The following is an 18,541-nucleotide window of genomic DNA, read 5'->3' on the forward strand; positions in this document are numbered from 1 at the left end:
CCCAACCTTTAAATGATAGCAGAAATTAATTTATTCCAAGAAACATAGTTATTCACTGTCTTACTTGTTAAACTATCTGTGTGTCAGCTGACTCTCCAGATTGTGTACTGAGGAATGTTAAGCTGTTTAAAAATTGAGATATTTCTGCTTTCTGGATGTGAATGTGAAGTTTTGTGGTATTCATGTTCTAGAATGTTCTTCTTTTGTTTAAACTAACTCTGTAGCACTACTTCCTCTGAGGTGAATCCTGTGATGAAACTCTTGTGTTAGAAGAGGGTGGGGAGGAAGGGGATTTTGAAAGGTTAAAGTAACCTGAAATATTAATACTAATTTCAGAATGTTTTTATAAACAATGCACAGTATCTGTAAATACATTATAAATTTTATAAAGCTAATTTCCTGACACAAAATATATCTCATTAACACCCTGCGTATAGTATATACGTATAGTTGAATACACATACGCCTGTCCCGTGATAAATACGATGTGCTGCGAGTTCGCTTGGTGGCTCTCGTTTGATGTGGTGCTTGATTTAAATTTCTAGTGTTTATATATGCGTACATATTGAAAGGATGGATCTCCAGCTACTATAAGGTGTGATTTGGATTTTATGTAAGATTTACTTGATTTCTGCTCCCCCCCTTCCCCTCTGTCCCCAGTAACAGATGCTGTTCCCTCTGACTGTCTCTGTATTTGAAACCAGCAGATTGTCAGAGAAGGGCTTCTTATGCTCTTGTATTTTCCCGCCACAGCTTTTTCAGTTAAGGGTGTGTCTTTTCCTGACACAGTTGTGTTAGAACAGGCTCTCATGTAAAACTGCTTATCGTGGCAAAAAGTCCTTTGACACCACAGCTTATCTCACTTGGGGGCTGTAGTACACTGCATCGCAAAGGAACTGCCTTTGCTGAGGAGTTGTGGGTGTGAAGACAGTCTTTATTTTTCCCTTTTTTATTGCCTGGGCAGCCTGTTGTGATTTTCAGTGTGACTTTCCAGTTTATAGAACCCTTGGCCATTGTGTGCCTTCAGCTTAAGTGTTTAGATTGCTTTTTTATTTATTGGTATCCGTATTACTGAAGCTCTTTGAGAGTTCCTCATGCCTTACTGCCAAAGGGTTGTCTGGGGAAACTCAGAAATACATTTCAATGGCTTGTGCAAAATGTTGTCAAATATACAAGTTTCTAATTAAAAAATCGATACTTTTTTTTTTTTATGACAGCCATAAAAATAAACAATTACAGTTATGTTAGAACAGTTAATTACTAGACCTTGGGGAGGGATGCCATTAAGTTGTGTATCTGTGAAAGTGAGCTATGAAACGGATATTCAGCCTTAGATATAAAATGATCACTCGATGTTAAACATTGAATTTTCTCCTAAGTCATTGCCACTACATAGCAATGAATCAGTAATAGCTTCCCAGCAGCTGCTTGAATGCCATCTTACACGTGGGTAAAGGAGTAATACAACTTTGGCAAGACACTGTGATCCCATTTTAATGTTGTCTGTGCAGACTGTTAGGGCCCAGCTTCTTTCTAGTGTAAGAAACAGTGAAGAGAAGTAATTATGTATGTGATTCATTCTGAAATAGCTTTTGGTATTCTGAAAGTTAGATGGAATTAGTGCAAATATTTAAATGCAAAATGATGACTGCAGATGTACATATATTCTTATGTAAATGAGACTGCACATACATGTGCTCAAGATGCAACATTACACTTAAATATATCCTAGAAATGGAATGCTTCGGCAGGCAGGAGCAGGCCGTTGTTCTCTGCTGGGGGTGCTAATCTCCAACCTGATGGTTTTCCCATGCTTTACTTTTAAGTAAATACACATGTAAGGCTATGCTCAACAGAATGCAGTGTAAATTCTGAGCTGCTTGAGCTGTTTGGTTTGTGGGTCTGTTTGTCTTTGCTTGAGGACTTGCCTTTGTACTGTTTCTAAGCTCCCTGATTCCTTGTGATAAGCAGAGAATGGTGAAGTTCAGACTTAGATTGGTCTGAGCGTGCTATTATTGTAAGAAGGTAAGCCGTACGTTTGGATCTGCGGACTGTCATCTTTCTTTTTAATAATATTAAGCTTAATATAGCTTAGTGGAGTTCAGGAGAGGGGTTGTGGGAAGTGGTAGTGGGCTCTCAAAGTTGAGATAATGAAATGGCAGATGGTGCAGGCTGGAGAATATGAGAAGGAGGAGAGCATAGAGGGGGTGTTAGGGATCTGAAGGTGCCAAAGGAGGAGTGGCTCGTTTCCTATATATTCACTTGCTTAAATCTATATAGGTCTAATACCTTAAAAGGTTTTCCATGTGGATAAAAGCATTATTTCTTCTCACTATACCCTATATTTATTCCTGGGCAGCAGAGAGCTGGTAATTAAAATAAATTATAGTAATAAAAATGTGTGTATGTGCTTACTTTAAAAGAAAAAAGAGGGGGAAAAAAAATCCAACCATGTCTTTTAAAGCCTAAACTGATTGGTTTAAAATTAAATCCTTTAAGCAGTGCAGAGGTGTCTGTGTGTTTATTTAGCAACTCAGTGGGTGGAAATCACTGAGCATCTAAAACTTGAGTGTCTCAAGTGCTTACATAGGTTTTGGTAGTAGTATCCTCTTCTGCTCTTCTGCTGATTGTGTTGAACTGTCTCAGTTCAGTGATTTGTTCATTCTGAAATAAGAAACCAGTTGAGTTTGAAACGTGTTTTCTAATGTAAGGTTAAAGAGGATGAGATTTGCTATTTCTGCGATCTTGAAGTAGGTATTTTTCTTCACTGCGATGAATTTGTTTAACATAATCTGCATTTCAAAATCCCTCATGTAAACTTGCCTTTTCTGTGTGCGTCTGCATCTGAGGTAGTTTTATCTAATAAATATGTGAGTAAATTCCCAATTAAATTAAAAGGAACAAGCAAGTACAGTTTAAGATGAGTTGCAAAGAAAAATCTAAAATTGTAAGAGTTGAGACAAATACTGGTATTTACTAGTTATAGCATGTAGAAGACTGATCTTAAATGAGCATGTATACAGTCTTTCCTACTGCATAGCAAAGAGTTGTAATGATAGTATCAGCAGACTTTAATGATGTTTACCTTTGCAAAACTGAAGATGGGTAATAAAATCAACTTTTAAATCGGGGCTCTCCTTACATTGTGGACCCCAAATCTAAATGAGCAGTATTGAAATTAGTCTCTTTCATCTTACTGAGACAAGGAGCTGTGTTCTTCCACTTGATTCTGTGTCTGTTCTTCCACCTCCAGAAAAAGACCCATTAGGTTTTCTTGGCTCGTTTTCGTAATAAAGTTGCTAAATGCTGTGAAGCAAGGGGTTTCAACCATGCATGTTTCATGTGTAATGTCAATACAGTTTGCTGAACTAGCAAGCCAGTCAATTAAATATTCCTAGTACAGTTCACTGAAGTACAGTTTGTGTTAGTGACATTTTGTTTAGTCATGTACAGCATGTAAAAGAATAAGAACTTTTCTGAAGAAGCTTTACTTTGATATGTCAGATGATCAGGAATCAGAGGTTTGAGTCTCGAGGTGTTGCAAGGGTGGCTTCATTGTACTGGTTGCTTGCCAGTGGAAGGCTTCAAAAAATCTAAAAAGGATTTTGGAGTGAAAGTTATAGTATTGTGCCCAGAAAACTAGGATAATGTTACACAAAAGGTTCTTGTGAGTGAAAGCACAATGTGTGTATGAGCAATACCAGCCAAACTTTCAGCCTTTCTAGTAGATACATGCAGTTGCTGATTAGAACAAACCGAAAGGAACCCTGGCCAGTGGGTTGCATTTGTGTGTGTCATTTCCAGATTCCAAGCCCCACATGCTAGTGTAGTGATGTGCATGTTGTTGAATGAACCTAAAATAAGTATCTTCGTGAGAACTCTGCCTTAGCTTGCAGAGTCAGTATTTATGAGTTAGTTTCCAGAAATATTTGCAATCTGAGCATGTTTTTGTGGGGCTGTTTCTTCTTACTAATAAACATATGCAATATCCTATTTTCTGTAATGATTTAAATTCTGATGTATACAATATTCTTTTAATTATGTCTGATTTAACTTTTTAAGGAAAAAAAGAAAAACACAAGAAAACAAACAAAATAGTCACTGCCAAAACCCCAAACCAAACCCAGTGAGTTTAAGCCTCATGTCTTGAACATCTCTGTCATTGCCCATATGAAGGTTTGAAGGGCTTCCATGCTTCTGAAAATAAAGCTGTGTAGGTAGCTTAAGGAATTGGAGGTAGTTTAAATGGGAACTCTTGTGTTTATTTATGTGGTAGCATGTATGCATTGATTTTTCCTGTATGTTAGCCTAGTTTTCTAATATTTTTGTTATGGTTTTCTTTTTTTTTTTTTTTTTCTCTTCTGAAGTATTGCTATACCTTTGCACAAACGTGGTTTCTGTGTTTGGGAAGCCAGGCTAATTTTAGATGGACGGGGCCTACAAGGATGCTGGAAAAGGGCTCTTAGTCAGGGACTGTAGCAATAGGACAAGGGGCAGTCAGTTTAAACTTAAACAGGGAAGGTTCAGGTTAGATAGAATAATTTTTTTACTGTGAGGGTGGCGAGACAGTGGAACAGGTTGTCCAAAGAAGGGGTAAATGCTCCATCCCTGGCAATGTTCAAGGCCAGGTTGGGCAGAGCCTTGGGTCAGAGCAATCCCAGCCAAAGCTACAGGTTGGGCAAAGAGATTCAGAGCAGCCCTGAGGAGAAGGACTTGGGGGTGCTGGTCAATGAGGAAATGAATGTGAGCCGGCAGTGTGCTCACAGCCCAGAAAGCCAACTGTATCCTGGGCTGCATCAAAAGGAGCGTGAGCAGCAGGTCTAAGGAGGTGATCCTGCCCCTCTACTCTGCTCTTGTGAGACCTCACTTGGAGTATTGTGTGCAGTTCTGGTGTCCTAAACATGAAAAGGGCATGGAACTGTTGGAACAAGTCCAGAGGAGGGCCATGAGGATGATCAGGGGACTGGAGCACCTCCCGCATGAAGATAGGCTTAGAAAGTTGGGGCTGTTCAGCCTGGAGAAGAGAAGGCTGCGTGGAGACCTCATAGCAGCCTTCCAGCATCTGAAGGGGACCTACAAGGATGCTGGGGAGGGACTCTTCATTAGGGACTGTAGTGATAGAGCAAGGGGAAAACTTAAACAAGGGGAAGTTTAGATTGGATATAAGGAATAAGTTCTTTACTGTACGGGTAGTGAGGCACTGGAATGGGTTGCCCAGGGAAGTTGTGAATGCTCCATCCCTGGTGGTGTTCAAGGCCAGGTTGGACAGAGCCTTGGATGACATGGTTTAGTGTGAGGTGTCCCTGCCCATGGCAGGAGGATTGGAAGTAGATGATCTAAAGGTCCTTTCCAACTGTCACTATTCTGTGAACTGTTATTCTGAAACAAGAAACACAAGTTCTTAATGATTTCCTTGCTTGATTTATTTATTCCTCCTCTCTACCCCCTCTTCATAGGTTCCTTGAAACTGTGCTATGAATGGTGATTCTGGAGTGGGGGTGGTGACTTCACCACCCCCAACAACAGCTCCTCATAAGGAGAGGTATTTTGATCGAGTTGATGAAAATAATCCAGAATATTTGAGAGAGAGGAATATGGCACCTGACCTTCGCCAGGATTTTAACATGATGGAACAGAAGAAGAGAGTCTCCATGATTCTTCAAAGCCCAGTAAGAAAACAATGCTCCGTCTTCAAAGTTACAAATTTATTAATTGTATTTGTAATGTCCCCATGGAATTGGAGAATTTTGTGGTATTTTAGGTCCATTTTTCTGCTTGGCCTTTCTTCTAGAGTATCCTAATTGTCGGCTAATTTTTCCTCACGTTATCTGGTTGAATTTTTTCTTTCTTTTCTGTTTCTACTTTTCCTTTCATGTTTTATGTTCAAGTCAATCGTACATCCTGCTCCTTCTTCCAGAAATCTGTATTAGTAGGTTCAATGAGTTTTGGTGTTACCTGAAGAGGAATTATGGAATTTCCATTCACAAACAAAATAGGTGACTCATGTCACTGGAGCTCCAGAAAGCAGCATTTCCAAGTAACAGTGTGTACCCAGTACTTCTGCCCTGAGCTGTTTTTCAGAAGAGATGTAGGATGTTTCTACCTAAGTGCTGAAGAGAAGCTGCGTATGAAAGGTTGAAGTTATTTGAATTGCTTTATAACATGTAGTGTACTCTTGCTAGGCTTTTTGTGAAGAGCTGGAATCTATGATCCAGGAGCAGTTTAAGAAGGGGAAGAACCCAACAGGTTTACTGGCTTTACAGCAGATTGCAGATTTCATGACAACGCATGTACCGAATGTCTACCCTGCAGCACCACAAGGCGGAATGGCTGCTTTAAACATGAGTGAGTGCACCTTAATTTGGAATAGTTCAATTCTTTTTTGTTTGAAAGGTTTAAAATGAAGACTGTGAATGAAAAGTGCTGTGAAGTTCAAACCCCATCCTGTTCTGCTTACAAGAACATTGCAAACGTGAAATGAGTTGATTAGTTTCTAAATGCCACAGTGTTGTGTAGTGTGATTCATGTGTATAATTTATATCAAAAGCTATTTCAAGTATGTTATCTTAATTGAAAAGTAAGCCTGGTAAGTCAGCACTAATAAAAAAACCTCAAGATTTAAATATATTGCTAATATTTACCACATAGATTGTCTGCAGGAAAATAAAATGCTTATTAGTAGTCTAGTAATAGTGAAAGTCTTTAGAAACTAATTATTTTTGCCATTGAAGTGCTGTTTGCAGCTTTCTCCTGTGAAGTGAGGCTGTAGACAAGAAACATCAGCAAGCAAAACAAAGAAAGAAAACAAAACCCAGAATGTGTGAATGCATGTACACACAGGTTTTGTGTTAAGATAATACAAACCCTTTCTGTGCTCCAAAATAAACCTGTTCAGACTGTAACATGGCCTGGTTCTGCTTTATCACAGTTACTTTTAACCACACTTCTGATTGCACTGTAACTAGAACTATGGTATTTTTAATTATTTACCATAATCCACCTCTCGCTATCTTGTACTTAATTGTGCCTAATTAAATGAATCTGTGTATATCTTTTTAGATGTATAATTCTCCTGTTCAGGAATACTAAATCATGTATCTCAAAGTGGAATATCTGGGGTTACATTTTTCTGTTAACAGTAAAGTTGGATTTAGCAGACAATAGTTAGCTTTAAAGAGAAAAGAAATACTTTGCTAAGGAATGTACTATTACCTTAGCGCTAATTAATACTAAGGAAGGAAACAAATGCCAAGTCTGCCAGAGATAAATGACCTTGTCATTATGTAATAGAAATTGACATTATAGTAGTTAAAGTTTGCTATCCATTTCTTAGCTTAATATGTTGATATAATCTAGTAAGAACAACCACTGTAATAGTGGTGCATGGTTTTAGGTTTTAACTGATGTTGAATGCAACCTCTCCTTGTGCTTCTTTTTTACCCCTTCTCCTTTTCAGGTCTTGGCATGGTGACACCAGTGAATGATCTGAGAGGATCAGATTCCATTGCCTATGAAAAAGGGGAGAAGTTGTTACGATGTAAATTGGCAGCTTTCTACAGATTAGCAGATCTCTTTGGCTGGTCTCAGCTTATTTACAATCATATAACAGTGAGTATTGAATCGACAAATAACTGAACCAATTGTTTTAACCTACAAGAGAATTACTTCCCTCCCCCAGCTGTCATTCTGTCTTTGTGTGGAAGAGAAGCAAAGTGGTATTGAAAGCAGTATAATAGTGTAGAGATTTGTCATTGCATCTTAGGAATAAGAACTGGAACATCTTGGATGTCAGTTACCATAGCCTGAATAGAGTCTTAAGAGAGTGTACATGAAAGTTCTTATGATGAAAGTCCTGAAAGACTCAGTCTTTTAGTATCTTAAATGCTTTGAATAATTTTATGTATAATTCTTCAAGGTCGTGTCTTAGTTTTCTTGCTAAGTACTAAAATACCTTCTTAGTCATTCGGTTGAATTTTATAATTCAAGGTACCAACCTTTTTGAAAAAGAAGCCATAGTATTTCTGAACATGAGTGAACTACTTAGCTTAATGCATTGTGCCAACAATTTTCCTTGTGACTGAGTAATTGCTGGCATCCATAAAAATAATGACAGGGAGGTCAAATCAAGGAGGTTTTATATGCCAGAAGAATGATCAACATGAGTCCCATGAGTAGAGTCCCGTGAGTAAAGTCCCAGCTGTGGTGTGCAAACCAGTCAATTGTTTTCCTAACAGAGCTGAATTGTATTTTTCTACATAGTGGAGATTGTTCTTTATGTATTTTCAGTTCTTCTAGTTGCAGTGTGACTGAAATATGCTAATTTTGTTATTACTGCTTTTTGAGATTTCAAGGTATATTATTTTTGAAGTGGTGAAGCTGATAAATGGTATGGATAGGCTTAGGGTCAAAGCAGATTGTTAGGTTTCTTCAGTAAGAGAACATATCCAGTATAATGGTTCTTGTGAACAACTCTGTGACACCCCCTGATTTTGCGTATGTGGCAGGAGAATTGATTTTGTAAAAGGGGTACTAATGCAGTATAAAGGTTATGGAGCAAGCGGGTGTGAAGATGGCTCTCAGTATGAAGTTCAGCCTTAGGGGTGTTTATGCATTTAGATAAAAAGGCAACTAATGAAAAGCAGCATGCCTGAGGAAGTGGTTACATAAGGGGCATGTGATTGGGATGGAATGCCTCAAGTTTGCTTTCTTTTGGTCTTTCTTCCATATACCCATACATTAATTAGTAATGTAGTAGTAAGGCACTCTTTTGGAATGTGGTGAATGCCTACCACTTCATGCAGAGCAGGAGTCTGACACAAGGTTTTCAGTTTTTTGTGAGTGGGTGCTCTTAATTGCCAGGTGGTTGCGTTCAAGTTAAAAGCTGCCAGTGCACTCTTTATGTTAGAGAAAAATTACAACAGCTTTCTGTAAGGGTCACAAGTCTCTGTGTTAGAGGAGAAAGGAATTGTAAGGATATGAGAGCTATGCCAGTCTGGGCATATCAGGAGAGTTGGACAGAGTAGCTTCTTTTCTGGATCTCTGTCAATCACAGCTGCTGTGTGTGGAATTGTTCAAACTGGTGCAGTCCTGATGCAGAAGCAGAATTGCAGAGCATCAAGAGCTTTCATGTCAAGCACAATAATGTGTAGAGTAAACTTGGGTGCCTCCAGGGTTAGGCAGAATTTGAGATTACAGTTTACATAAGGCACACATCATTCACCAAGTCTTGGTTTGCTTGAGGGCATGAGCTGTTTATTGGATCTAATCCTAAAGCAAGGTGGTTTGTGAGTCTTGCTGCTTGTTTATCTTGCATTTGAGCTTTCCTGTTAACATTTGGGGTATTTTGAGTAATACTTCTTTGTCTTGCATAACTAAGTAAAATATTTTCTGGATCATTTACACTTGCACAGTGGAGAACTACTTTGGTGATCCATGAAAATACGGGTTAACTTTAACTGACTGGTTCAGTTTAAGGCTCTTATGCTATATCATGTTACTAGCTGGTTGTAAAGGAAGCTAGATTTGTACTAGAAGCTTTTGGATGACTTCTTTTGATCAACTTCTTTAGAAATTTTCTTCCTGCAGCAGAAGTATATCAAAATGTGTATGTATTTTATGTTGCAAATAGTAGAAGACATGAGGGAGCATAAAGTAGCTGCATCGGGGGGGAATGAAAAACTCAAATATAATTATAAAAATACTAAAAAAAAAACAACAAACCCCAAACACAAACCCTAGGTAGATTCATAGCAAAATAGGGAGCTCTCTGACATGTGCCATAAAACATTTGAAGCCTTTCAATTCTCCACTGAGAGGCACCTAAACTGGCCTGTACTTTTCATTGTACAGATTGTACACAGATGCATCCTAAGATGTGAATGGTGTGAAGTCAGAATTCTTCTTGTAGTATAAACTCCTGATTGTGTGAATTAAAAGAGCAAAAACGTAAGTGAAGGTCAGGATACGTGATAGAGAGCCAACAAATGTGCTGTACTGCTCACAGTATTATCAGTTAATAGCATACATGAAAGTCACATTGCATATGTTATAGATGTACTTACCCATTCCATGCTCAGGAAGTGAAGGTAACTTGCATGGTTTTGGCCCTTCTTGTATGCTTTAATAAGATACTTTTAGCAACTTTTACTCTTGTTTTATCATTAGGCCAGAGTAAATTCTGAGCAGGAGCACTTCCTCATTGTACCTTTTGGACTCCTTTACAGTGAAGTTACTGCATCCAGTCTGGTAAGCAGTTGCTATTTTTCATAGCTTTGAAATATGAATGACTGAATCTGCTCTCTGTATCTGTCACTGTTGAAATGTTATCTTAGAGAATGTTTTACTCTGTGTTACGTGTTTAGAATAGTTTTATTGAACATGACTGATTCTGGTACAGCTGAGGTCGCTACTTGCACATGTTCACCACCAGGTGTTCTCCAGTTGATGTAGCTGTAAAGAGGAGCCAGGTCATTTGGACTGCTAATCAATCACATCATGCCCTTGAAAGCTGCTGGCTGTTAAAATCAGGCTTGTCAAGGGAAGCAGTGTATGTTTCAGACATAAATGCAAATCAGTTACAATTTCAAGATACTGTGTCAGATGCCTAATTTAGTTACCATCATTTAATGATGTAGCTGAGGGTGTAGGTAAATCATATTTTTTAAATCTAATGATGGCAGTTGAAGACACAGCTCCCTTAACTATTAGCTAGTGGGAGGCATTTTGTGAGTGTTTATCTTCAGTGTAGTCTCCAGTGCTGCTGAAGGCAACTTGAGTTAATGCAATTGACTCTCTTGCACTGAAATGAAACAGGAACTTTTGCACTGTTCTTTCTACCTGGCTACTTTCAGGAAAGTAACGTCTAGCAGAGGGGTCAGGTAAGTGCACGCAGAGTAGTAACATTTTGGACTTGACACCTTAAGGTTCCAGTACTCCCCCTCAGCTATCTGTAAAGTTGGCTCTTTCTTGCATAACTCCACCTTAAACATCTGTAAAATCTTAATTGAAAAAGCTGTAAGCAAAGGAACGGAGAAAACTGAGACCTGCCCTACTACAAAATTTCTAGAAGAGGGTCATGCTGTAGGAGTGTTCTGTGTGTTTTGTCTGGGGGTTTGTGTTTTGTTTTGGTGGGGTTTTTTAAAGGTGTTCTGCTTGCATCTCTCTATCAAGAAATGTAAGTACCTTGAGAATTAAGATTGTGTGAAGATAGTGAAATGCACACACACATACACTACTTACACAGTAGAGAGCATGTTCAACACAGACAACAGCAGCAGGATTTAATAAGAGTGATAAGGCATATGACTTAGCCAGTTGAGCATGCTAACCGGCAGCCTGCTTACATGGCTGTCCCTTTATCACCTCTTTCTCTTAATTTCTGTACTTGTTCTCCCCTTCTTCCCTTCTCCACTCTGAAACTCCATTTTCTCTGATCATGTTCAAAGTCCTGTTATTCCTCTTCAGGTGTCTGCAAAGTTTGCAAGTTTCTCATAAAACTTCACCATAACTCTCTGAAATGCAGCCATTTGTCACAGTGCTGTGTGTAAACTGTCCGCTTCTTGCACCATTGCCTGCTACAGGCAGTGATTCCTTGTGTCATATGCAGTAATTTCTCATGTCCTCTTCAGGCAGCTTGATCTCAAGCTGGGGCCCTGGTCACCTGCCTACAGCCTTATCGTGCACATTTTGACACTTGCTAAAATAAAATACTAAAGGAAAGAAAGGTTTAGAGCTTCAGTGGTAGATGCTGAATTAAATCACTTTGACAGTCATGATTCGTTGATGAAACTAACTTTTCATTCCCAGGTTAAAATCAACATTCAGGGAGATGTAGTTGATCGTGGAAGCACTAACTTGGGAGTAAACCAGGCTGGGTTTACTTTGCACTCTGCAATTTACGCAGCTCGACCCGATGTTAAATGCATCGTTCACATTCATACGCCAGCAGGGGCAGCGGTAAGCACACTTCTGACTTTGTCCTGTTTACCCCCCACCCCTTCCAGCTGGAAAACAGGTTGGTCCCCCTTAATCATAGATTTGTTTCCTTTTTGAAGGGCACAAAGCCTTTAAGTCTGCCTTCAAGGATGTGGTTCTGTTTGAATCAATGAGATCCTCCTTATTTGTTGTTAAATGAGTGGTCAGACAGTAAAGTGCTGTAATTGGAAAATATGTATTTCATATGTATGTGTCCTTTACCACAAAAGACCATATCCTTTGACAGTGAGTTGTAAGATCTTTAGCATGTTTTTTAAAGCACAATTTATCAAGGTTTTCTTAAATATTTGAAGCTTTTAAAATACCTCTCAGTAGAGGAACTAGCTACAAGTCAGTTTTACTTCTGGAATTTTTTGAGAGTCATCTGATGACACTGTTTCAAAGGTCACATTCTGGGGCAACCATTTTAAGGATAAATGATCAGATTATTAAAATTGTGAATAACAGTCTTAAAATGGTCCTTAACTTTACCCTCAATGCTGTGGAATTCCTTGTGTCAAAGTTCTTAACTGAATTTCTTCTTCTGGGAAGGGATGTCGCTGAGTGGAGTGAAAGGAATGGAGGATGAAGTTCATTTTGGTTGAGGTTTTTTTGTGGGTTGATTTAGGGTTTTTCCCTGAGTCTTTCCATCTAGGTGTCATCATGTAAAAGCAGCCATACTGAGTCTGACCCAGGGTCAATGTGACTTCCCTATCCAATCCAAAAGTTGTGAAAAATAGAGCCTTTAGGGGTGGAGTATAAGACCACTATGTATGTGGCTGTACAGACACCTATGTATAATATATAAAACCCTATTTTTAATAGAATTCTTATCATAATTTTTTTCTGTTGCAAGAGATTAAGTTAGTTGTTTTCATGTTTCTCAGGTATCTGCAATGAAGTGTGGTCTCTTGCCAATTTCACCTGAAGCACTTTCTCTAGGGGAAGTAGCTTATCATGACTACCATGGTATTTTAGTGGATGATGAAGAAAAGGTGGTGATTCAGAAAAATTTGGGGCCTAAAAGCAAGGTCAGTATTTACATCTGGAATTAAAGAGAAGTATGTTGGGAGGGGAGATTGTTCTTTCATCAAGAGCAAGGAAGTACTTGCCTTACTGCTCTTAACTTTCTTTGCAATGTCTCTCTAGGTCCTTATTCTCAGAAACCATGGCTTAGTATCAGTTGGAGAGACTGTTGAGGAGGCTTTCTACTATATTCATAATCTAGTGCTTGCCTGTGAGATTCAAGTAAGAATTTTAATATTTCTATAATAATACAGTCTGCTGTATTCACCTTCAGATAGACAAATAGTTGCACTCTTTACCTGGTTAAATTCTTGATCTAAACGAATATGGGGATTTGTAAAACCATTTTATTATGCAAGGACATCCAAAATACTGATTAAACCAGTAACTTTCAAATGCTGTATTGGAAGCATTGATTTGGTATATACTGCCTGTTAAAATGTTTTTGCCTTAAGACATTTTCAAGTTTTATACAAGTGTGTTAATTTATTTAGCTTAAAAATGAAATATATTTATTCTGGCTTTTCTGATGTCAGTTTGGGAGGGATTTTGGTTCTTTTCTCCCCTCAAGAAACCTAAAGCTGACTTTATTGTTTCTAAGGTACGTACCCTGGCCAGTGCAGGTGGACCTGACAATTTAGTGCTTCTAGATCCTGGAAAGTATAAAGCCAAGTCTCGTTCCCCTGAGTCTCCAGCAGGTGAGGGTACTATATCCCATCCAAAATGGCAGATTGGCGAACAGGAGTTTGAAGCGCTTATGCGAATGCTTGATAATCTGGTAAGGCATTTTGGTTTTTTTTCATATGATAATGTTTAAAATATTTTAAAAGCAACAGTAAGGGATATTGGTAAAAAATGGGCTGCCTATAGTTGAGACAGAATGGGCTGCAGGCTGTATAAACTTTCCCCAAAATTAAGAGCCCTCAGAGGAGGAGACAACATGAAAAGCATCACAGAATGCTTCAGATGTCCTTTGTGCAGATAGCAGATTTACTTTTGTATTCATAATCTGGTAGTTATCAATAAGATCAGATGGGATCCTTGTGTGACTTGGCACTTACAAATCAGAGTATTGTGGTGCTTGCTACTCCTTAGTCTGTTTTCTCCCCGCTGTTTCCATCTCCTCCGCAAAATGTGTAAAACAGTGTTAATGTTTCCTCAGGTGCAGGGTCCAGCATGATTTGACTTTGTAAGACTCTGCTAGAACCTAGAAGAGCTCAAAAGACAGACTTCAAATAATTAATGTGTTGGATAGTTAACTACATTAGCTGGTAGATAATTACTCAAGATGCACTTTGACAATTAAAAGATAGAGCAGCAACCAAGATAATGCCTCAAGAAGTGCTTTAATGCATGGAAACTCCGCAAAGAAAACAGTAGTCCACGTACTCAGGGATGAAGTTTCTTTACAACTAGCTTTATTTATAAAGAATTAGAGTGCTTTGGGAGGTAGGTTATTCACACTGTTTTTCTTTGGGCCATGTTGAAAATAGTTTTCTAGTGGAAAAATCTTAGAGAAACTGTTAAATGTTCTTTTTGTATCTTAAATGCTGAGCAAAATGTGGAAGAAGGCGGGGGAAAACATGGCTAGTTTATTAGGGAACGTATAATTCAAAGCAAAATAGAATTCAGAGGAAGTAAGAGAGAAAAACAACATATGTAGAGAAGATGAGGGAGGGGAGACAATATGGACATAAAAGTAGCATATTTGAAGCCTTTATATACAATCTGTCAAATTCTAGATATTTGAGCACAGATGAGATGTCTTTATCTGCCCTACATTTTGTATCATACAGGTGCTTTTTTGTGTTACTGATTTAGAATTGTGAGAAACAAGCAATACATTTGATTGCAGTAAAACCAAAAAAAGTGTAAATGAGTAGCTAGAACATGGTACAAAGAAAGTGGATTTAAATCCAGCTCTGGAGACTTGAATAATTACTTGAGAAGTCAATGAAAAATACCAGGAAACACCGGTGTGCTTCCCCCCCTCCCAAAACTAGCTTCTGAAGAAGTATATACATAGGCAATTACCACAAAGTACATGTACTCCAAATTCAAATTTGGCTTGCCTTCCTGCTGTCTAATCATATGCTATTGTCCATAGGAAGAACTGTCAAAAAGAGGGGCAGGACTGATCATTTAACCAATAAAATGAACACTTTCGTGGAGGTAGTTATGACAAGTGGTCTTCATTGTTTGGGTGTTAGAGTAAAATCTTCCCTGAAGTATAGCTTACAAAACTTTAGTTCAGAAATGTCCTGGGAAAAGAGTTCTGCAGTGCCTAAATTTATGATTATGCTTTCTGTGCTGATGAGATAGAGCACTAAATTAGATTCTCCAGTAACTTGCTGGGGATAGTGAATTGATTAAATGCAGGGTGGGAAGAATTACTTGTTAATTATATAACAGCTATTTGAATATGTACTTTCATCCTGAAGGGAACTGGAATTTTTATGCATCAGGCCCCCATTTTAAAACCCAGGCATTAAGGGGAAGGTAGTTTGATGAGCAGTTATAGGTATCGTATTGTTTCTCTCTTTTTAATCTGTCAAACAGATAATTACACAAGTGGTAATTCTTTTGCCTGAATATGAGAAGAGGCAGCCTCACAGCATTGCTCTTGATGAGATTCTCAAAGACCTCAGTGGCTTTTTCAGGACTACTGTAAATTCTTCATAAAAGTTTGATGCAAAGTTTTTGAAGTTGGGTTTACCAAATATGGTGACTCATTTAAATTAGTGGTTGAGAAGTTCATTAGATTGGAAAGGATGCTAATGCAGCCTCATCATCCACCTTCGATCTGGCTTTATCTGCTGTAACTGGTGAACAGGAGGTAAAGACAAGGCTTTTGTAGAATGGTTTTCACGATTAAGAATATCAATTGAATGAAAATTCAGTTGTCTTTTGAGAAACTTGGAGATGTAGAAAACTAATTCTGCTGGTCTATTTCTTCAGGGTTACAGAACTGGCTATCCATACCGATGCCCTGCTCTGAGAGAGAAGTCTAAAAAGTACAGCGATGTCGAGATACCAGCTAGTGTCACAGGTTACTCCTTTACTAGTGATGGCGAGTCAGGCATTTGCTCCCCCCTCAGACACAGTTTTCAGAAACAACAGCGAGAGAAGACAAGGTGGCTGAACTCTGGCCGAGGGGATGATGCTTCTGAAGAAGGGCAGAATGGCAGCAGTCCCAAGTCGAAGACTAAGGTGTGGACGAACATTACACACGATCACGTGAAACCCTTGCTGCAGTCTCTCTCGTCCGGTGTCTGCGTGCCAAGCTGTATTACCAACTGCTTGGTCTGTGCCTACCTTACTGTTCATAGTTAGATGATGTAGAGCAACTTGGGGTGGCTGGCACTCAGAGGCTTTGGGAAGAAAAAGATCACTCTCCTAATTCTTTTCTCCTTTCTATAAAAAACCTAAATGTGTTTTACTAACCACTTCATTTGGCTTTGATTAGATCTGAGCTGTAAAAATAGTCTCGCTTGTTAATGCTTAAAACTGCTTAAGACTTTGGAGCCTCTAGTTTTTCCTGCTAATGACCACATTGAATCATAGTTTTGACTGAATGGGTTCTGCATTTAAATAATATAACTAAGGACAACTGTTAGGGAACTACTAATTCTGTCTGCATGAAAGCTTTTCAGTTAAAACAAAAATGAAACTAACTATTCAACGTACTCCTGTACAAGTATATATAAAATAAATCAAATGTCTGCCTCTGTTGCATATACCAACTTAACTTGTGAGCCATTTGCAGCCCTCTATGTATGAGAGTAGAATTGGCGTCGAAGTATTTTAGTGTTGTTTTTCTGCTTAAGCAGTTTTTCTTCCCTAGTTTCTCAGCTCCTCTTCCTGTCCTGTTTACTATTCTTTTGTCTACCCTAAAGCCTCTGAGTGTTCACAACCAGCTGCCTTCTGCATGTAGTGTTGCATGTAAGTAGATGGCCATAAATGGAAAGTCTTTCCTAAAGTACCAGCTGGGTGCGGCATGACTAAAGTGCAGCTCAGGCCATCAGCAGGCACTAAGCGATAGATTCTGCAACCGGTGCTTTTCTTTTTGTTTATCAATGCTGCTTTACAGTTAAATTTTGCACTGAGGGATATGCTAATTGACAAGCAAAAGTATCAAATGTTTTCAAATGGACATCAATAGCTGTTGATGTGTAACTGTGGTTTTGATATTTTCTTGGACGTATACGGAGCATCTAAACGGTAGGCAGGTATGTGCACGCATACAAGCTTTTGTAGCAATTGACTTCAAGCTGAACTATAGTAGTTCAGCGTTGGTACTATGTATAGTAATAGTATGGTTACAGATGAGTCTTAAAAAAAGTAAAACTAGTACTCTTGAAAAGAAAAATATATTTTTCCCAGAACACCTCTTATTTACCCCTGCAAATCTCAGAATACACTCAGAGTTCTTTATATTTGGAATACTTCTACAGGATGATTACTCAGGCAATGTGTGTACTAAAATATATAGTGTTGACATGTAGAAAATCCTAAGAAAACAGAGGATCTCTGTCTCTGTGGTATTTTTATGGTGTTCTTTTTGGTTTGAGAAATTAATATATACATATATTGTTTGTACGGTTGACATTTTACTAAACTATAGTTTTGCCTTCAAGCTTAAAGCTATGCATATGTTTGGAGCAGTTTGTGCTTTTCAACCATGGCTCACTAAGTAGGTAGTATTTTATATCTGAAATTATCAGTCAAAGATTGAAGCAAAATTCCTGCTCAGAAACTAGTCTTGTTTAATGATATTCTGAAGCAATAGGAAATTTCATACAGTGTAACAGGTTTGTGTACTTAAACTTTTTAATGCTTGTTATTAACCTGAAGAAAAAGTAGCTTGTTGATGTTGAGGTTGTTTCTCTTATCTGTTTTGACTAAAAACTATCTTTAATAAAAAGCTGGAGTAGTTTTTATCTGAGAAGATAATCATCAGTGAGTATTTCACAGCTCCATGTTCATTCCATTTTTTACTTTACAGTTGCAAAACATTTTAAAATTCTGTTGCTTTTTGAAGTTTGACAGTTTCTGGCTATCTTATTGTTTCTTGAAGTTACTCAGGAAAAACTGCATAGCATTTGCTCTATAAACAGGTTTGCTTTACTGTTCGGTGCATTTTCTATGCAATAGTAATGGGAAATTAGGACACTGCATATAATGAACATATCCAGGTAAAGAGTTAGCTGTGCATTGAATTAAACAGAGTTCCGTACTAAATGCACTGATCAAATAAAGCAACCTTCTATGAAGAACCCATGAAGCGCTTGAAGTTTGTGTTTGGGATATTTTTGTAACCCTTTGAGCTATGAGTTATAAAATATTCGACATCACCAAACTGTTCCTTTAGGTTGCTGTGCTGATACAGCTATTTATCTGTGCAGAAACTAATGCTGGAAACAGAACATTTTGCTGAAGTAGCTTGTTTTAATGCAAAACTTTGGTGATGCCCACTCTTGCTTCACAGTACAGAATCATTCACTAAAACCTGGTTAGTGACATCACATTGCTTTTCATACTT

The 18,541-nt window shown here is 38.3% G+C and overlaps 1 protein-coding gene across 18 annotated transcripts in view; it reads left to right on the forward strand.

Annotated features, from left to right (window-relative positions):
• Positions 1–18,541, forward strand: part of ADD1 (adducin 1) — a 60,780-nt gene that overhangs the window by 24,095 nt on the left and 18,144 nt on the right. For 12 of the 18 annotated variants that reach the window (XM_061376033.1, XM_061376039.1, XM_061376036.1 and 9 more), the window contains exons 2-10: positions 5,457–5,669; positions 6,183–6,345; positions 7,457–7,608; positions 10,165–10,245; positions 11,806–11,955; positions 12,861–13,004; positions 13,123–13,221; positions 13,601–13,777; positions 15,958–16,302. In XM_061376033.1, coding sequence (XP_061232017.1) covers positions 5,475–5,669; positions 6,183–6,345; positions 7,457–7,608; positions 10,165–10,245; positions 11,806–11,955; positions 12,861–13,004; positions 13,123–13,221; positions 13,601–13,777; positions 15,958–16,302 — 1,506 coding nt within the window. In that variant the 5' untranslated portion in view covers positions 5,457–5,474. The remainder of the gene's footprint in view (positions 1–5,456; positions 5,670–6,182; positions 6,346–7,456; positions 7,609–10,164; positions 10,246–11,805; positions 11,956–12,860; positions 13,005–13,122; positions 13,222–13,600; positions 13,778–15,957; positions 16,303–18,541) is intronic. The other 6 variants (XM_061376037.1, XM_061376044.1, XM_061376042.1 and 3 more) reach the window with 1 other exon arrangement.

This window comes from Neopsephotus bourkii, unplaced genomic scaffold (genome assembly GCF_033783945.1).
Source record: "Neopsephotus bourkii isolate Nb327-2 ecotype Australia unplaced genomic scaffold, CSIRO-AGI_Nbou_v1 NB_1686, whole genome shotgun sequence".
In the NCBI taxonomy this organism is placed as follows: domain Eukaryota; kingdom Metazoa; phylum Chordata; class Aves; order Psittaciformes; family Psittacidae; genus Neopsephotus; species Neopsephotus bourkii.